We start from the raw sequence: 15374 nt of genomic DNA on the forward strand, positions 1-15374 counted from the left end.
ATTGTAATTCATTAGGCTTGAGTAATGGGCACTGTGCTCGCCACGCAAGTGTCCAATATGGACAGGTATCCCGACACCTTCTCCAGCTGTACCTCTGTAGCCTGTATGTACTGTTTTGAGGGAATCAAAAACTGCGAAGCTGAACAAGAGAAATAAAAAAAATAAAAAAAATAAAAAGTTACAAACGATCAGAAAAAAAGAAAATGGTGAGGCGGCGAACCCAAGAGGATAACTCCATACAAGGCCTCTAAAAAAAAAAAAAGAATGGGATCCAAAAACGGGGGCTGATTGGAAAAGCCGTCGAGCAAGTGATCAGGTTCAAGACCAGCGCGGCGGCCCACCCAATCAGTGGATGTTTCCTCCGTGATAATAATTTTGCTAAGGTTCAGCGTCCAGAGGCCACCCACGCCAGGGCTTGAGTCGACCGCCCTCCACTTCCAGAAAGCCTGCACGCCGGGATCCATGCTGCAAACACTCAAAATTATTTGCTGCAGAGGACAAGATCCTTACTCTCTCACTACCTCTCCACCTTGCCTCTTGACTCTCTTCCCATCCTTTTGGCCTCTCTTCCGCATGTTAGCTTTGTTTCATTGTCAATGTTCCCGACCGTGACACCGCAGTCCTGCCCTTGCCTGCCCTTTTTTCATGTCTTCCAAGCACTCCCTAACTGCTCTGCTTTGAAATCCTCGCCTGCGGCCGGTGAACTTCAACTGCCCGCTCGATGAGAATCTCTCACTTCAATTGCAGATGGACTAGTTGACTGTGACGACATCGGACGAAACGAAACCAGCAGGCTTCATCCTACACACCCCACTCCCCTCTGTTATTCGTCTCATCACAAAAAGTTTTTCCTTTTGCTTCAATCATCTCCCTACCCCATCTCTGTTGTCTGATGTGCATGCGGTTCTGCAATCTCTCTGTTTGACCGGCAAGGCATTGAACCTCTCTCTCTTATCCCTGTCGCTAAGTTTCTGCCGCCTCCACTTGTATCCTGCCCTACCTCTTTTCGGCCCTTTTCCTGTCGCCATCGCACTTCTTGAACCTGCCCTGCTGCCACGACCTTCGCTCCAGCAACCATGGAAAATACTCAGTCCGGAGGTGGTACCTCCACAGGAAATTCTAGCGACTTCGTGGGTTCTCTCCCGTTGCTCCTTGCTCGCGTTTCCTTTGCTGACTCGATGCCAACACAGGTCCGAAAGCTCTATAAGTAAGTCGATGCTGACTCGGAATGCCTCCTTCTGCGCTTCCACCCCTTCGCCGCAGTTTTCGGCGGGACCTGTTCTGACGAACCACCGTTTTAGAATGCTAGAAGATCCTTCATATGCGCAGGTAGTACGATGGGGCGACGACAGAGACAGCTTCGTCGTTCTGGAGGTAATAGACACTCTGGCCATTTTGCATCGCCTGTTTTATGGAGGCAAGAAGCTGATCGTCCGTCAATCTTGACCGCAGTGCGAAAAATTCACCAAATCAATTCTCCCGAAACACTTCAAACACAGCAATTTTGCGAGTTTCGTACGGCAGCTCAACAAATATGACTTCCACAAGGTTCGCCAGAACAACGAGGAGACTGGGCAATCACCATATGGCCCCGGTGTATGTGTTCGGATAATAGTCTTTGATGTTGCGCTTCTAGAAATCTGACAAGATGCTCTAGGCATGGGAATTCAAGCATCCCGAATTTAAAGCGGACAACAAGGACTCCTTGGATAACATTAGAAGAAAAGCTCCTGCCCCCAGGAAGCCTCCTCAGTCCGCCGAAGATTCCATCCCCACACAACAACTCGACCTGATGAACCAGCAGATCGTCGCTCAACAACAACAGTTTCAGCATCTAGCCGATCGTTTTGCTGTTGATCAACAGCTCATGATGCAAGAAATCCGCAGAGTCCAGAAAACCGTCTTGGGCCACGAGCAAGTCATTCATTACATGATGACCTTTTTACACTCCGTGGACGCTCGTCAAAGAAGAGAGAATCGCGCTGCTGCAGCTGCTTTCCAAGGGCAACCTGGTGGCTCTGAGCTAAGCCCAGCCCAAGCCCAGGCCCAGAACGACGAACCTGCATCTCCTTTGCAGCACGCCATGAAACTCCTGAGTGAAATGAATTCTGACATTCAATTCAACCTGAGCAGCTTAGAATCGATGGGCGAAATGCAGAACAGACTCCCTGGAGCTGTGCCAACTCCACCATTGGATCAGACCCAGCGAAACGGGACTGTGCGGCCTCCTACCTCGACTGGCCCTGCTTCTGCCATGGCATTCCCGAAGCTTAATGGTGATCTCGAGCAGGTGGTATATCCAGTTGGCGTCACTAATGGCATCGATCCGATGTACGGTGACCATATCAACAGTATTCCCTACACTATGTCGTCCAAAGAAGCGGATCCGTCCGACCCAAGGCGTCAATTTGTGGACAGGAAAAAGAGCACGGGAACTAGTACGTACGCAGATCCAGGTTGGATTCGAAGCCCTCATATTCTTCTTGTTGAGGATGATCAAACATGTCGTCAGATTGGTGGAAAATTTCTCTATTCATTCTCTTGTGTGATCGATACCGCTGTTCGTAACTTCTTCTCTCCAAAGCTCCTTTACTCTGGTTCTGTTGGTGTTCTTATTTAACATGCCACTAGTTCGACGGCTTGGAGGCAGTCAACAAGATCCAGAGCGGGTCAAAGTATGATCTTATCCTTATGGATATTATCATGCCGAACCTAGATGGAGTGTCGGCGTGCAGTGTGATTCGAAGATTTGACGCGACCCCGATCATTGCAATGACATCGAATATCCGCAGCAGCGATATTGAACTTTATTTCCAGAATGGTATTTGAAATTTATTCTCATTTTCCTCGACTGGATGAGGCTAACAAACACAGGCATGAATGATGTTTTGCCGAAACCATTTACTCGACAGAGTCTCCTAAACATGTTGGAAAAGCACCTTGTCCATTTGAAGAACATTCCCACCGCCATTGACGCGACCCAATCGGCCCCTCCCACTGCCATCCCTCAGAACTCCGCGACCCAGTCAGTTAAAGAAGAGACAACACCCGGTCAATCCCCCGGCACATCTATTGGGAACTGGCAGTCACCTGCACAATTCCCGGGAGTGTCTCCAATTAACGTCAGCATACCAAATCAGTTCATGCAACAACAAGCCGGGGCTCCTGCAACCCCTTTTACAATTGATCAGAACGGCGGTATTCAATATCCTGGGAACCAGATGGGGTCCATGAATGTTGCAGCAGCCCCTCGAACCTCGCATCGGCGACAGATGTCAGATATATCCAGCGGTGCTGATGCCCATAATCTTGCCAAGAGACAAAGAATGTTCGCGACGCCTGCCAACAATACCGTTGTGAATCCGATGCAGACCAACAGAATGCCCTAGAGTGCTTATTGAGAAGTATCTATTCTAGATGGACCTCTCCCATTACGAATAATTCAGTTGCATTTTTCTCATTTACATAATTGTCCTACAGTACATGTCACGGCCTACCGAACAAAAAAAAAAACAAATTTCCTTTTAACTCACCATTTTGCCCCCTGCCTAATTACAGCGACATTAATCTTTGCTTCATTCTCTCGATATTTAACCTGGGGTTCATGGCGTTGGCGGTGACCTGGTACCCGAAACTTCATCCTCAGCAGACATTCTGCAATGCTTTGACGGTCTTATTTTATTCTATTTTCGTCCCCTCTCTCGTTTACTATCTCGGATATTCCAAGTTGGAAAAACACGGAAAGCAACCATTGCAAGTCGACACTGTACATGTGCTTCTCATATCAAACCATTATCGGCCCGATCATCTCGGGAAGATCGAAAAGGGGTTTTTCTCCAAAGTATTTTTATCAGCATGACAAATGAACTTGGACGCAGCACCATCGGGCAGCTTTTTTGCATGAAGGGGAGGGTATCGTCTTGCAATTATTTTCCCGATGCGGGCTTTCTCTACTTCGGATTTGTTTGTTTTTTCCATTTTTATTTTGATTCTTTATCTTTTTAGTCTCCGTTACTTGGGCTCCCACTGGATTACCTTTTTTTTTTTTTTGTTACTGTACTCCGTATTTGACTTTGATATGTTTCTTCCCCCGGCCTTTTTCCCTTTTTTCTTTTTTTTTTTTTTTTTTTTTTTTTTTTTTTTTTTGCGATCGGGTTATGGTCTGTCTGCAAGGGCCTTTGGCGGTGGGCGGGTGATCATCAGAGCGGTGGCGGCAAACTGGGGTTGGATGCTCGTACACGTTGAAAATGATATCGAAATACATAATGAAGTGGGGAAATGAGGGAGTTATTTTAGCAATTGTTTGTGTATAGAAGTGGCGAGCATGCCTAGCGAATTGAAACCGGTTCTTGATGCTATTTACATTTCGGTCGAATACTCCGGGAGGTCTCCGAGCATTCGTGCATGAACTGTGGAGGAGAAGGCAGCATTATGGAGTATTTGGCCTGCATCTACAGAGGACCTGGATATGAAGCTTCCCAACGCGCGTCCATGCCACGACATGCCTGCATCCTCCTCCATACAGAGTACAGGGGAGCTATGTATTTCACAAAAGCCATCTGCATCTCTCCCTGCACGGCGCACGCAACACATTGTCGCTCCCTGCACAAAAAATAAAGATAAACATTCAAGCCCCCAGCTGCATGTCTCGAAGCCCAGACCCCCGTACCAGGGATATCTCATGTTCTAGACCACGAAGCCCATAAGCACACAACAAAAAAAAGTCCAGAACCTGCCGAAATCCAGACCTGGCCGTTGTGCTCCGTCCCCATTGACTAACTAGTTAATGCTTGAAAGGGAGGGGGTTCGTTTTTGTTTTATTTTGTTTTGTTTTGTTTTGTTTTGTTCCCCTCCCTTCTGCTTATTCTGCTCCCCTCCCCTTAAACCGGCGCCAGTTCAGAAGAAATACCCAGCGATCGAGAACTCGGGGATATTTTTCTTTCTTTTTCCTTTTTCTTTTTCTTTTCCTTTTTTTTTTTGGGGAGGGTTCATCTTCCCATGGCTGTGGGACGTTTCCCGGGGGGGTTGCTAGGGGCGGGAAGAAGAGGAAATTTGCTAAAAATAATGGGACGAGAGGGACAAAATAAACTGGGGGGTTACGGAGTAGTTGGTGTTTCTTTTTCTTTTGTTTTCTTCTTCTTCTGCTTTTTTTTTAAAAAAAAAAAAAATATTGGTTGATGTCCGTGTGTTGTGGCGGTTCAGGGATGGGCAGGGCGAAAGGTTATTTCTTTTTTGCTGCAAGAAACTGTACCCCGTAGGTTGCTTGATTGCTGGTATTTCTTTTTTCTTTTTTTCTTTTTTTCCTTTTTCCTTTTTTTTTTTTTTTTGGTGCTTTGATCTCTCTCTCTCTTCTTTTTCTTTTTCTTTTTCTTTTTCTATTTCTTTTTTTTCCCTTTGTTGGTTGGCCCTGTCTGTGCGATGAGAGCGCGATTCGCTAAATTATACTTGAGATGGCTTGACTCCACACGCACGTCCAGTCCAACATTCCCTCCTGCGCGAAGGATGGAGGTTGAAAAACCCACCGCTGAATTCCTTCAGAAGTTCGGATTCAAATAAAAAAAAGAAAATGATCAATATCCTCCTTCGGGCTTCAGAGCTCGCTAAATTCTCTGTTGGGGCACGTTTTCTGCGATCAGACTTGCTCTTCCTTTCTACTAACTATGAAGACCGAGCCACTGGTAACCAGCACCATAAAGAAGCATGAATTCATTGCTGATATGACCAAGCCGCAGGTTACAAGATGGGACTGCCATATGTTCTACTGCTTCGGAATTGTCCATTCTCCTTCGAGAAATTCCGCCATCTAAAATGGAGTGGTCTTTCGCCGAATGACCGACCTCTCAACAATCGACAATGCCTATGTATTTGCGGTCAAGGCGAGCCGGTTTCTACCCCGAACCATTCGATTCGCCGAAAGAAATTCACATGGCTTCACCGGATGTGATCCAGCCCTAAGCAAACACCCTCCTCAATATCGCCATTAAATCTCTGCCTATGGATTCGTTTCGCCGTCAGGCGCGAGGAATCTGACCATACGTTTGGTAGGCAAAAGGGGGTTTCCGGAGAAATTGCAGGATTTGTTCTGTAGTACTAGACAACAGTCGGCTGTTCCCCAGACTATCGACCTTCCGTTGGGTTTGCGACGAGCGAATTATCACTGGAGGAATTCGAGTTAGTTAGGGTTATCATGTGGCCTGGCATCACCCGATTGCAGCGCCATTGACGAAATGAAAACCTGCGGGTATGGAAATGTACAGATTTTCCCAGCTTCCAGGAAAGAAACCTTGGCTCCGCCCGTCAGAGTTGATTGGACGGAGGACTCGTGACTAACTGGATGAGCTGCAACGATCAGACTCTGGTTGGGGCAAGCCAACTCCAAGCGCAAAGGCCTTCCAAAGCAGGTTTTTAATCGGCACGATCCCTGACGTGAATGCTCTGGTTCGGGAACTAAATGGGAAATGGTCGAAAGACGGAGCAGAAGCGCGGAACTAACAAGGACAGCGAAACAGGAGCAATATGAATGACGGTCGAGGGTGCAGTCGAGCAAAAACGAGACATCATATGAAGGGTGGCTCGAAAGTATGTGTGCGGGTCACTTGATTCACCACCGCCATCATCACAATATGCTATTATAGGCCTGGAAGTTGGCCCTTCTTCAAAAAGCGAGTGTGTCAGGGTGGAAAACCCTGGAAAACCTCTGGTGTACACTGTATATGAGAAGGTCAGGCTTTAGGTGTTTTAAATCTCCAAGGAACTTTGTAATCCTCTGGCTCAGGCCGGGTTAGGTGACAGTGAAAATAAGAACAGTTGACAAGGTCTAAATAATTTGAGGTGTTGAGTGCACGTTGAAGCTGTGTACTTTTCCAATCCCCTTGGATAGGGATGCCTGGAGAAAGGAATAGTTTTCCCGGGGGAACTGGACAAAGGTAACCCAGATTTGTACGCAATCAAACAATCTCCTGTTCCAGGACATCGCTCCTTAGCCCTTGTGCGCATGAATCCTTGATGACAGAATGGAATATTCATCAAGCATACACATAGGTTTTCGCGCGGTGAGAAAGTTATAGTTACCAAATTCGCCCTTATTCAGCAACCTTAGCAGCTGGTGGCTGGTGGCTGGTGGGACAACCGGCAAGGGAGCCACTCTCTGTGGCTCAGTTGGTTATGCGGCATCGCAGAAAGTTAGTTGACCAAGCGGTTGGAGCTGCGGGAGAGCGTGAATACCGGAAGGCGGATCGGTGTTATCGATTGCAAGGTATATTGGGGGTATACGGTTTGGCATAGCGGGCTCGATTATCAAAGCCGGCTGCTTGTCTAGCCATTCACTGGCTAATCTGTGCAGTGCGATCTCTTTCCTGCTCCCACCGCACATCATATTTTGTGAGTCAGCGGGGTGACCATATTCTGCACCCCGAAGCTTCGAGCGACCGCGCAACGGAGGCCTGTTTCTTTAGCAATGGTTTCTGCGCAAGGCCGCCGTGGCGGCGGAAACGCCGATCCGTTCCAGGGATTTATATCAGCAGATGAAAGAGAAGAGTTACTCCAGGCAGTTGTATGTGGGCGTTTCATTTTTTTTTTTTTTTTTTTTTCGTTTCCCGCTCCCTTTGCGAAAGCTTCCCTTGTCAAGACTAACTATGTCGGTCCGATAGGTTCTAACCGATACCTTTGAGACGCGATTTGAGCCTTTTACCCTTGAGAAGCCAAGAGTGCGTACTCCTCTCCCTGTCGTTGACCGACCTCACAGTGGAATCAATGAAACCCAGCTTGGCTAAGATGTGAGCCTGTCACGGCTTCTGCGAGCGATATAGTGTCTCTTACCTCTTGCAAATACGCTCCTGATCGACCATACCCTTGAGTTCTTGCTCAATGCGGGAATTGAAGAAGTTTTCATTTACACACACGCGGATTGTGATCTGGTTGAGAACCATCTGGAGTACGTAAAGAGTTAGCTTGGTGGTTATTGCGCATGTCATCTTTGGATGGGCTGTCTAACTCTCTTGGATATAGCGCTTCGAAATGGAAATCTTCCCTCTCTCCTTTTAAGAAGTTCAAGATTCTGAAAACGACGGCTACATCGGTTGGGGATGTGATGCGGGACCTTCACGGTAAGCACCTTATAGCAGGGGATTTTCTGCTGGTCAGCGGCGATGTAGTCAGCAATATGCCTGTTGAAGAAGTATGGGCGCAGCATCGGGCACGAAGAATCGCCGACAAGAACGCAATCATGACTATGATTCTGCGTGAAGCTGGACCGTCGCATCGAACAAAGGCATCTCCGACTTCCCCGGTGTTCATCATTGACCCGACAAAGGACCGATGTTTACATTATGAAGAAATCCGCCGCTCCCAGACCGGTCCGAAATCGTCCTATGTCAGCATCGATCCAGATCTGGTGAAGTCGTTCCCAGAAATTGATATCAGAAACGACCTAATTGACTGTGGTATTGATATTTGCACTCCGGAAGTTTTAGGTCTGTGGGCCGATAGTTTCGACTATCAGTCTCCGCGCAAACATTTCCTCTACGGCGTGTTGAAGGATTACGAGTTAAACGGCAAGACTATCCATACGCACATTGTTAAGGACCATTATGCCGCCAGAGTACGAAATCTCAAAGCCTATGATTCTGTAAGCCGAGATTATATTTCGAGATGGGTATACCCGCTCTGTTCCGATGCCAACTTGTTCACTGGTGACTCGTACAGATTACGGCGTGGCAATGTGTACCAAGAGGAGGGTGTGGTTCTCTCAAGGTCCGCGATAATAAAGCAGCGGACAATTATTGGCACAGGAACAAATATTGGCGAAGGGACCTACATTACGGACAGTGTAATTGGTAGACGCTGTCGTATCGGAAACAATGTCATCTTGGATGGTGCATACATTTGGGACGACGTTGTCATCGGCGATGGGACTGAGATTCGACATGCAATTGTGGCAAATGGGGTAGTAATCGGAAGCAAGTGTCGGGTTGAGCCCGGAGTACTCCTTTCATATGGAGTGAAATTAGGAGACGAGGTTTCAATCCCGAGAAGCATGAGGATTACCAAGCTACAACAAGATGAGGCAAGGACTACTTCCGAACTTCTTGGAAAGGATTGTGAGGGCTACGAATTTGTTCATGAGTATGAAGATGAAGAAGAAAGTGACGATGAACTTGCCATGTCTGGACTATGTAAGTGCTTCCTTGGAACTGCATATTTTCACTTCAGGTGCTGACAACCTGCGACAAAGTGTATAACATGGCAGAACTCGCATTATCGGATGCGTCGATTTCCACCCTTGCATCTGAGTTATCGGAAGATGAATACGCTATGTCAAGGCAGCGAGCGGACAGTTTTGGCACGTCAGTGTCCGACGATGAAGAAAGGGATCATTTCCATCATGATGCGGTTGTTAGTATTGTTGACAGCCTTAAAGAGGGCTTGAGTGCCGATGTTGTGCAGCTCGAACTCGTCGGACTACGCATGAGTGCCAATGCGTCAGAACATCAAGTCCGACGGGCAGTGGTAACAGCATTCATGAAGCATGCACAGCGCCAGCTCGAAGAGGGCGTAAGCGCCGGAGAGGCAATCAAGCAGCTTCTTACCAAATACAAGGAAATGCTTGCCCGGATTGTGTTTGATCGGGAAACTGATGAGAAGCCGGACCAAGTTGACTTGCTGCTCTTGTTCCAGCAGGACCTCGTTGAGCGGAGCAAAGGGGGTACAATCCTTTTGTTTGTTGCAAAGGAGCTTTATGATTTGGAAATAGTCGAGGACGAGGCATTTGAGCAATGGTGGGACAACGAGCGGTCAACGGCTACTGAGGCATTGAAGAAAGTTAGGCAGCAGACTCAGCCCTTTATTGACTGGATGATGACCGAGGAGAGCGACGAAGAAGAGTCTGATGAGGAATCGGGTGAAGAAGAAGAAGAAGATGATGATGATGAGAGTGAATAAAGTTATGAAAAAACTTTTTGCATTGACATAAAATGTATTGGCATTATCAGAGAAATACTCTTGTTGTTGTTCAGTCTCTAGAGGCTATATAAATTCCTTGCGATTCCTGATGAGGCAAACTACTCCTCTTTGGCTGGTTCAGCAGACACGCCTGCTTTAGGTATAACGCCCCAAACACGCCATGTGGCCTGCTACTTTTCAGGATGGACTGCGGATGCACCTCTGCCACCCGAAGCCAAAACTCACTGTAGAACCATCACGGCAGGTGGCTCGACTCAACATGCCGGATTTGCTGGCTAGGTCGCGTGAGCGGGCCAGTCAGTCAGACATCGTTGCACATCCGGGGGGGGAAGAAATCAGCCAAAAAAGGACCGTCGACAACCGCCATCTAAACATGCCGGAATCAGCAAGGTTCGCATCAACGGCCGACCAATGCACAAGCGAACGGTTAGTGGTACTATGGCGATCAACAACCAAGTGCAACAGGAAGTTAAAGACTTCGACGGTCCTTTTGTGGTATGAAATGGAGGAATACATACATGAACGTGGGCTTTCCTGGCTTTGGAGGGTTGGTTAAGGATTTTCCTGAGATACATCCTCTCATCCACTCGCACCATACCACTATGGTAGCATATCTTGACTGACTCCTTACACTGAGACCAGAATCTCAGGGTACTCCTTCAAGTTCTAGTATCCAGAGCTCTTCCGAAAAGAGCCGAAGATTTCAGCAAAACCATATTTATCTACCTTCGATCTACCACACTATTATTCTGTACGCTCATTGTAGCTGCTATTTCACTGTATCTGTATCAAAAAGATCTAGCTGCGGAAACACTGGGAACAGAACTATAATGTAAGCCTACCACTTACATCCCCCGTATCTCACTATAACGCCTTGATGTACCGCGTACGAGCTCCTTGAGGGCTCGGTGCGCATTGCATGTATTGATCAGAGAACCATCTTCGTCCGCCCCCCAGTCTCTTTCCTTGGGGGTGAGCTTTTTCAGTCTGCTGCTGGTAATGTGTCATAGATGGCGGAATACCCGAGAACAACCCTTTCCTAGGAGGAAGGCTTCGGTAGGCTATCCATCCACGTAGTTAGTTATTTAACTAAGAAGGGAAAAAAAAAAAGCAAAGGGCAAAATTGCGGAGCGCCAGTTCCAAATTTGAGCATCAGGCTCGTCCAAGCCAAAAGCAATTGGACCGACCATTGCGTAAACTTGAATGCTTTGACTGTGTTCTAAGCTTGTTGGTGGGGAGACGAGGTTAGGCAGAGGGAGAATGGGAACATTCCAGGGCTGCTAAATACATAGACTGCGCTTAGATCTTATCAAGTATACTCCGTACAAAGCTGAACAAATATCCTAAAAACTGGAGCAGGCGCATTTTCTCTAGCCATGAGAGCCTGCCCAGAAACCAGCATCACTGTGGCCGCCAGCCGTGAAATCGGGCTATACCCCACTTGTCAGCGGCCGGCCCGAATTTCACCCCTCTAACTAGTTCATGTAGGCACCAAGGGGCGCAGTCTTGAAATAGGCACAATATATCTATATATTGTATATTGGACAAAGCAAACAGCTGTATAGATCACAAACACCTGAGCACATGCCCTGACTTCAGAATTTCGCATTCAAACACTTTGTTCTGTTTCCTTTCAGCACCACACCTCCTTTGCTGCATAGCCGTCACTCCCACCCAACCCTCCAGAAACAAGCGCGCTCACAATCCACACTCCCAACACAACCCTGTAACTCAGCAAAGGCTGTGGCGTGACAGAGGGTCTTTTTTCCTTCCTTTCACAGGGACATCTGCAACTCAACAGATACCACATAGAACGCGTGACCACCTCCCACCCAAAGTTGGGAAGGCAACAGCAGTCCAGCAAGGCTGGAGAACTCTAGCCATCCTTCATTCTTACATACGGAGCTGCACGGTTGGAGATACCGTCATCATGGATTCGGACGACGAGTTCATGAGCGATGTGACAAGCCAGCTTGACGAAGATATGGATTTCATTGATACTCAAGATAGTGATGAGGACAGTCTAGGTGAAGGTATGCTGAGGAGCTATCGATTCATGCCTGGCTTATCCATGAGGATGATTTTATCCCTTCGGGATTCGAACGCTAATGTTTCATTGTCCTGCACCATAGATTTTGACGCTGACCTGGGTGCCTCTTTCACGGACGAGAAAGAAGTAACGAAGAAGTCACGGAAAGCCTATGAAGTCGAATTCAAAGTCCTGAGCCCGGATGATATACAACGAGAGCAAACGGTACAGATCAACGAGGTCTCCTCTATCCTCGGCCTACCCCCTGAGTCTGCGGCTATTTTACTCCGGTTCGGTCGGTGGAACAGAGAGAGGCTGATCGAGTCGTATATGGACCACCCAGAGAAAATATTAGAAGAGGCGGGACTAGGGTCTAATATCACCGGAACGCCGAAGACGGAAGTTGTCGATGGGTTTATGTGTGATATTTGCTGTGAGGACGGCGAGGATTTGCAAACATTTGCCATGCGATGTGGTCATAGATTCTGCGTTGATTGCTATCGTCATTATCTTGTGCAGAAAATCAAGGAGGAAGGTGAGGCAGCTAGGATACAATGCCCGCAAGACCAGTGTCAACAAATTGTGGACTCGAAAAGTCTCGAATTACTCGTTCCGGATGACATTAAGGAGAGGTATGGTGCTCCGTGTCTTGTTTCCCGTAATATGGGAAGGTGCTAACATACACTTCGTTCATTAGGTACCATATCCTCTTAACAAGAACCTACGTTGACGACAAAGCGAACTTGAAATGGTGCCCGGCCCCGAATTGCGAATTTGCCGTGGATTGCTCGGTAAAGACGCGAGGACTCGACCGGATCGTCCCCACAGTACGTTGCTCGTGCGCACACATGTTCTGCTTCGGCTGTACTCTAAACGATCATCAACCCGCTCCCTGCGCCATTGTCAAAATGTGGTTGAAGAAGTGCAAGGACGATTCAGAAACCGCAAACTGGATATCAGCCAACACTAAGGAGTGTCCCAAATGTCACTCGACAATAGAAAAGAATGGTGGATGTAACCATATGACATGTCGAAAGTGCAAGCACGAATTTTGCTGGATGTGTATGGGCCTGTGGTCAGAACACGGCACCAGCTGGTATAACTGCAATCGTTACGAAGAGAAGTCTGGCGCCGAGGCGCGGGATGCCCAGGCGCGGTCTCGAAGATCTCTTGAAAGATATCTCCATTATTACAACCGTTATGCAAATCACGAGCAGTCGGCCAAGCTCGACAAGGATCTATATCTGAAGACGGAAAAGAAGATGGTAAACCTCCAGACTCAATCAGGCATGTCGTGGATCGAGGTGCAATTTTTGGATACGGCCTCCCGAACTCTCCAAGAGTGCAGGCAGACACTTAAGTGGACATATGCTTTCGCCTTTTACCTTGCGCGTAACAATTTGACCGAGATGTTTGAAGACAACCAGAAGGACCTAGAATTGGCCGTGGAAAGCTTAAGTGAGATGTTCGAAAAGCCCGTTGCCGAATTAGCGGAAGTGAAGGGCGACATTCTAGATAAGACAGCATATTGCGATCGAAGGCGATGCACGTTACTCAGCTATACAGCTGAGAATTTGAAAGCTGGTACGTTTCCATGATAGGACAAGTTGAATTGCTGATTTTGCTGACTTCGTTTTGGCTGTAACAGGGGAATGGTCCTTCAATGTTGATATTACCATGGCATAGACTAAGGATTCTTCTCTCATTTTTTTTCTTTTTTCTTTTTTTTTTTCTCAGCTATATCTGGTCTTGATGATGGTTGAAGATTTTATGCCTGGCGTAAAGGGTAGCATATTTGCAATTATCTGACCAGTTTCGAAACATATGTAACCTGAACAGTTCTCAGTGCCTAATTCTTCGTTTATGCTATCTACGAAGGCTTTTATATTTACTTTAACGGGACACGACGCATGATCTCAAAACATTTGACATGGCGACAATATTTTCTTGATATGCATAGGAGGATATTACCAAAATTACATGATGACTCTGATAGCAGAATTAAATGTATAATATGCTGCTATATTCCACATAGACTACGGAGTACCGTTTTTGCATTTTATCTGATCTATTTTGATGAGAGAGCGCAGCCATTAGAAATGAAGACGGTAAATGCCGGAGAGACACGGTTTCTCGGATGAGAGAGAATCAGGCTTGACAGCCAATAGCGGAATCTTCGGTTCTCCTTCGAGAACCTCGCTACCCCCCGTCGCGTGGACCCCGATGAGCACGCGCGCCCCCGTCCACCTGGCCTTCACCCTGGGCGTATGCTCGCGTGTCTGTCGTGGATTGGAATTTCGTGCTCTCATGTGATTATGTCATGGCCAACCGTATTTTTAGGTTTTAGGTTTATCAGATCCGAGGCGTTCGCCCGGGAGGAAAGCCGAGGATGACTTAGAACATCGATGGATTAGATTAGATTATCACTGTTGCTGGAAGAATTCTTCCGTGTGTCGCCGTGTGGATGCGCTACTGCAAGGGTTGCAAACGCCGGGCACTCCGGGCGGAGATTTGGCGATACAAGAGCAGTAATCGACCTAGGATTTTAAGCCCGACGGGGCTAACGGAGGCTTCCGTAGCCAATTCGTGAACTCTCTCTCCCCACCTTTGCCTCTTTTGTCCCCCCAAAGAGTGTTTTGTGGGTTGTGGATGCTTCCATCTGCTCGCGGCTTGCGGTCAATTTAGTTTGGTTAGTTAGTTAGTTATCTGATCGTTTAGTTACGTAACATGGGAACTCCGATAGCCTCCGAGGGCTGGTGGCGGCTTGGTGATGCACTCCCGGTTTCGCAGCGCCTCGAGTCAGGTCTCTTTTGGGAATATCGTGTCTTGAACTATTCATGAAATGCTGCTGCCCGAACTTTTGTGGCCGAGAATGATGACCGAAATGTGCCATGTACTGGGTGTACTTCTACTGAGGATGGATGCACTGTTGGATGTGTCAGGATTTGAGCCTTGGCGATGTCCGCCTCGGAGATGCACAAACTCTTTCTGGAAGCTGAACGGTCCTTAATACGGCTCTGTCTTTGCGGCGAGAAGTTCTGGAACAAAATGTCCGACAGCTCTAATTTTCGCTTGACACAGAGTTTAGATATGTTCTCTTTGGATGTAGAGATTACTCTGTATAGAGAGAGAGAAAGACGGACGGGTGTTGGAATATTTTTTTTCGCCGAATCTGTTAACTCCGGGTTTTCCATCATCCTCATCTTCTGAACAGAGGAGGCAACTGGGGAGGATCGGTTTCAGGGTGGGTGGGAATAAGAAAATGCGGATATAGTAGACCACGGTAGAGGGTTCGCCTTGGACGGTGCAGTACCAACCCAGAATAGCCATCAGATGGATTTTAGGGAATAACTGGAGCAAACCAGTTGCCAGATGAGCAAGCAAA

General features: G+C 47.5%; 4 protein-coding genes across 4 annotated transcripts; all 4 read left to right on the plus strand.

Moving 5' to 3' along the window:
- The first annotated feature begins 461 nt into the window (after positions 1-461).
- On the plus strand, positions 462-3904 carry CIMG_01739 (stress response transcription factor SrrA/Skn7). Its single transcript, XM_001247967.2, has 7 exons — positions 462-1130; positions 1191-1207; positions 1302-1374; positions 1453-1596; positions 1658-2560; positions 2632-2821; positions 2875-3904. The coding sequence occupies exons 1-7, from the start codon at positions 1077-1079 to the stop codon at positions 3387-3389; spliced, it is 1896 nt and encodes a 631-aa protein (XP_001247968.1). The 5' UTR covers positions 462-1076; the 3' UTR covers positions 3390-3904.
- Positions 3905-5417: 1513 nt separating this feature from the next.
- Positions 5418-6825, plus strand: CIMG_01738 (uncharacterized protein). Its single transcript, XM_001247966.2, has 2 exons — positions 5418-5678; positions 5733-6825. The coding sequence occupies exons 1-2, from the start codon at positions 5567-5569 to the stop codon at positions 5942-5944; spliced, it is 324 nt and encodes a 107-aa protein (XP_001247967.2). The 5' UTR covers positions 5418-5566; the 3' UTR covers positions 5945-6825.
- Positions 6826-6988: 163 nt separating this feature from the next.
- Positions 6989-10053, plus strand: CIMG_01737 (translation initiation factor eif-2b epsilon subunit). The gene is made up of 5 exons (XM_001247965.2): positions 6989-7552; positions 7650-7706; positions 7809-7933; positions 8008-9173; positions 9233-10053. Exons 1-5 carry the CDS (start codon positions 7457-7459, stop codon positions 9937-9939), a joined length of 2151 nt encoding a protein of 716 aa, XP_001247966.1. The 5' UTR covers positions 6989-7456; the 3' UTR covers positions 9940-10053.
- A 1459-nt stretch (positions 10054-11512) lies between these two features.
- Positions 11513-14081, plus strand: CIMG_01736 (IBR domain-containing protein). Its single transcript, XM_001247964.2, has 4 exons — positions 11513-11993; positions 12093-12621; positions 12687-13573; positions 13638-14081. Exons 1-4 carry the CDS (start codon positions 11891-11893, stop codon positions 13673-13675), a joined length of 1557 nt encoding a protein of 518 aa, XP_001247965.1. The 5' UTR covers positions 11513-11890; the 3' UTR covers positions 13676-14081.
- The last annotated feature ends 1293 nt before the right edge of the window (positions 14082-15374 follow it).

The sequence above is a fragment of the Coccidioides immitis genome (genome assembly GCF_000149335.2).
Source record: "Coccidioides immitis RS genomic scaffold supercont3.1, whole genome shotgun sequence".
Taxonomy (NCBI): Eukaryota; Fungi; Ascomycota; class Eurotiomycetes; order Onygenales; family Onygenaceae; genus Coccidioides; species Coccidioides immitis.

Excerpts from the sequence above, each read along its gene's own strand:
- CIMG_01739 (XM_001247967.2), top strand. The coding sequence starts at position 1,077 with ATGGAAAATACTCAGTCCGGAGGTGGTACCTCCACAGGAAATTCTAGC. Across the intron at positions 1,375-1,452 it reads ACAGCTTCGTCGTTCTGGAG|TGCGAAAAATTCACCAAATC; the intron begins GTAATAGACACT and ends TCTTGACCGCAG. Across the intron at positions 1,597-1,657 it reads AATCACCATATGGCCCCGGT|GCATGGGAATTCAAGCATCC; the intron begins GTATGTGTTCGG and ends AAGATGCTCTAG.
- CIMG_01738 (XM_001247966.2), top strand. The coding sequence starts at position 5,567 with ATGATCAATATCCTCCTTCGGGCTTCAGAGCTCGCTAAATTCTCTGTT. Across the intron at positions 5,679-5,732 it reads CTATGAAGACCGAGCCACTG|GTTACAAGATGGGACTGCCA; the intron begins GTAACCAGCACC and ends ACCAAGCCGCAG.
- CIMG_01737 (XM_001247965.2), top strand. The coding sequence starts at position 7,457 with ATGGTTTCTGCGCAAGGCCGCCGTGGCGGCGGAAACGCCGATCCGTTC. Across the intron at positions 7,553-7,649 it reads AAGAGTTACTCCAGGCAGTT|GTTCTAACCGATACCTTTGA; the intron begins GTATGTGGGCGT and ends TCGGTCCGATAG. Across the intron at positions 7,934-8,007 it reads CTGGTTGAGAACCATCTGGA|CGCTTCGAAATGGAAATCTT; the intron begins GTACGTAAAGAG and ends TCTTGGATATAG.
- CIMG_01736 (XM_001247964.2), top strand. The coding sequence starts at position 11,891 with ATGGATTCGGACGACGAGTTCATGAGCGATGTGACAAGCCAGCTTGAC. Across the intron at positions 11,994-12,092 it reads TGAGGACAGTCTAGGTGAAG|ATTTTGACGCTGACCTGGGT; the intron begins GTATGCTGAGGA and ends CCTGCACCATAG. Across the intron at positions 12,622-12,686 it reads CCGGATGACATTAAGGAGAG|GTACCATATCCTCTTAACAA; the intron begins GTATGGTGCTCC and ends TTCGTTCATTAG.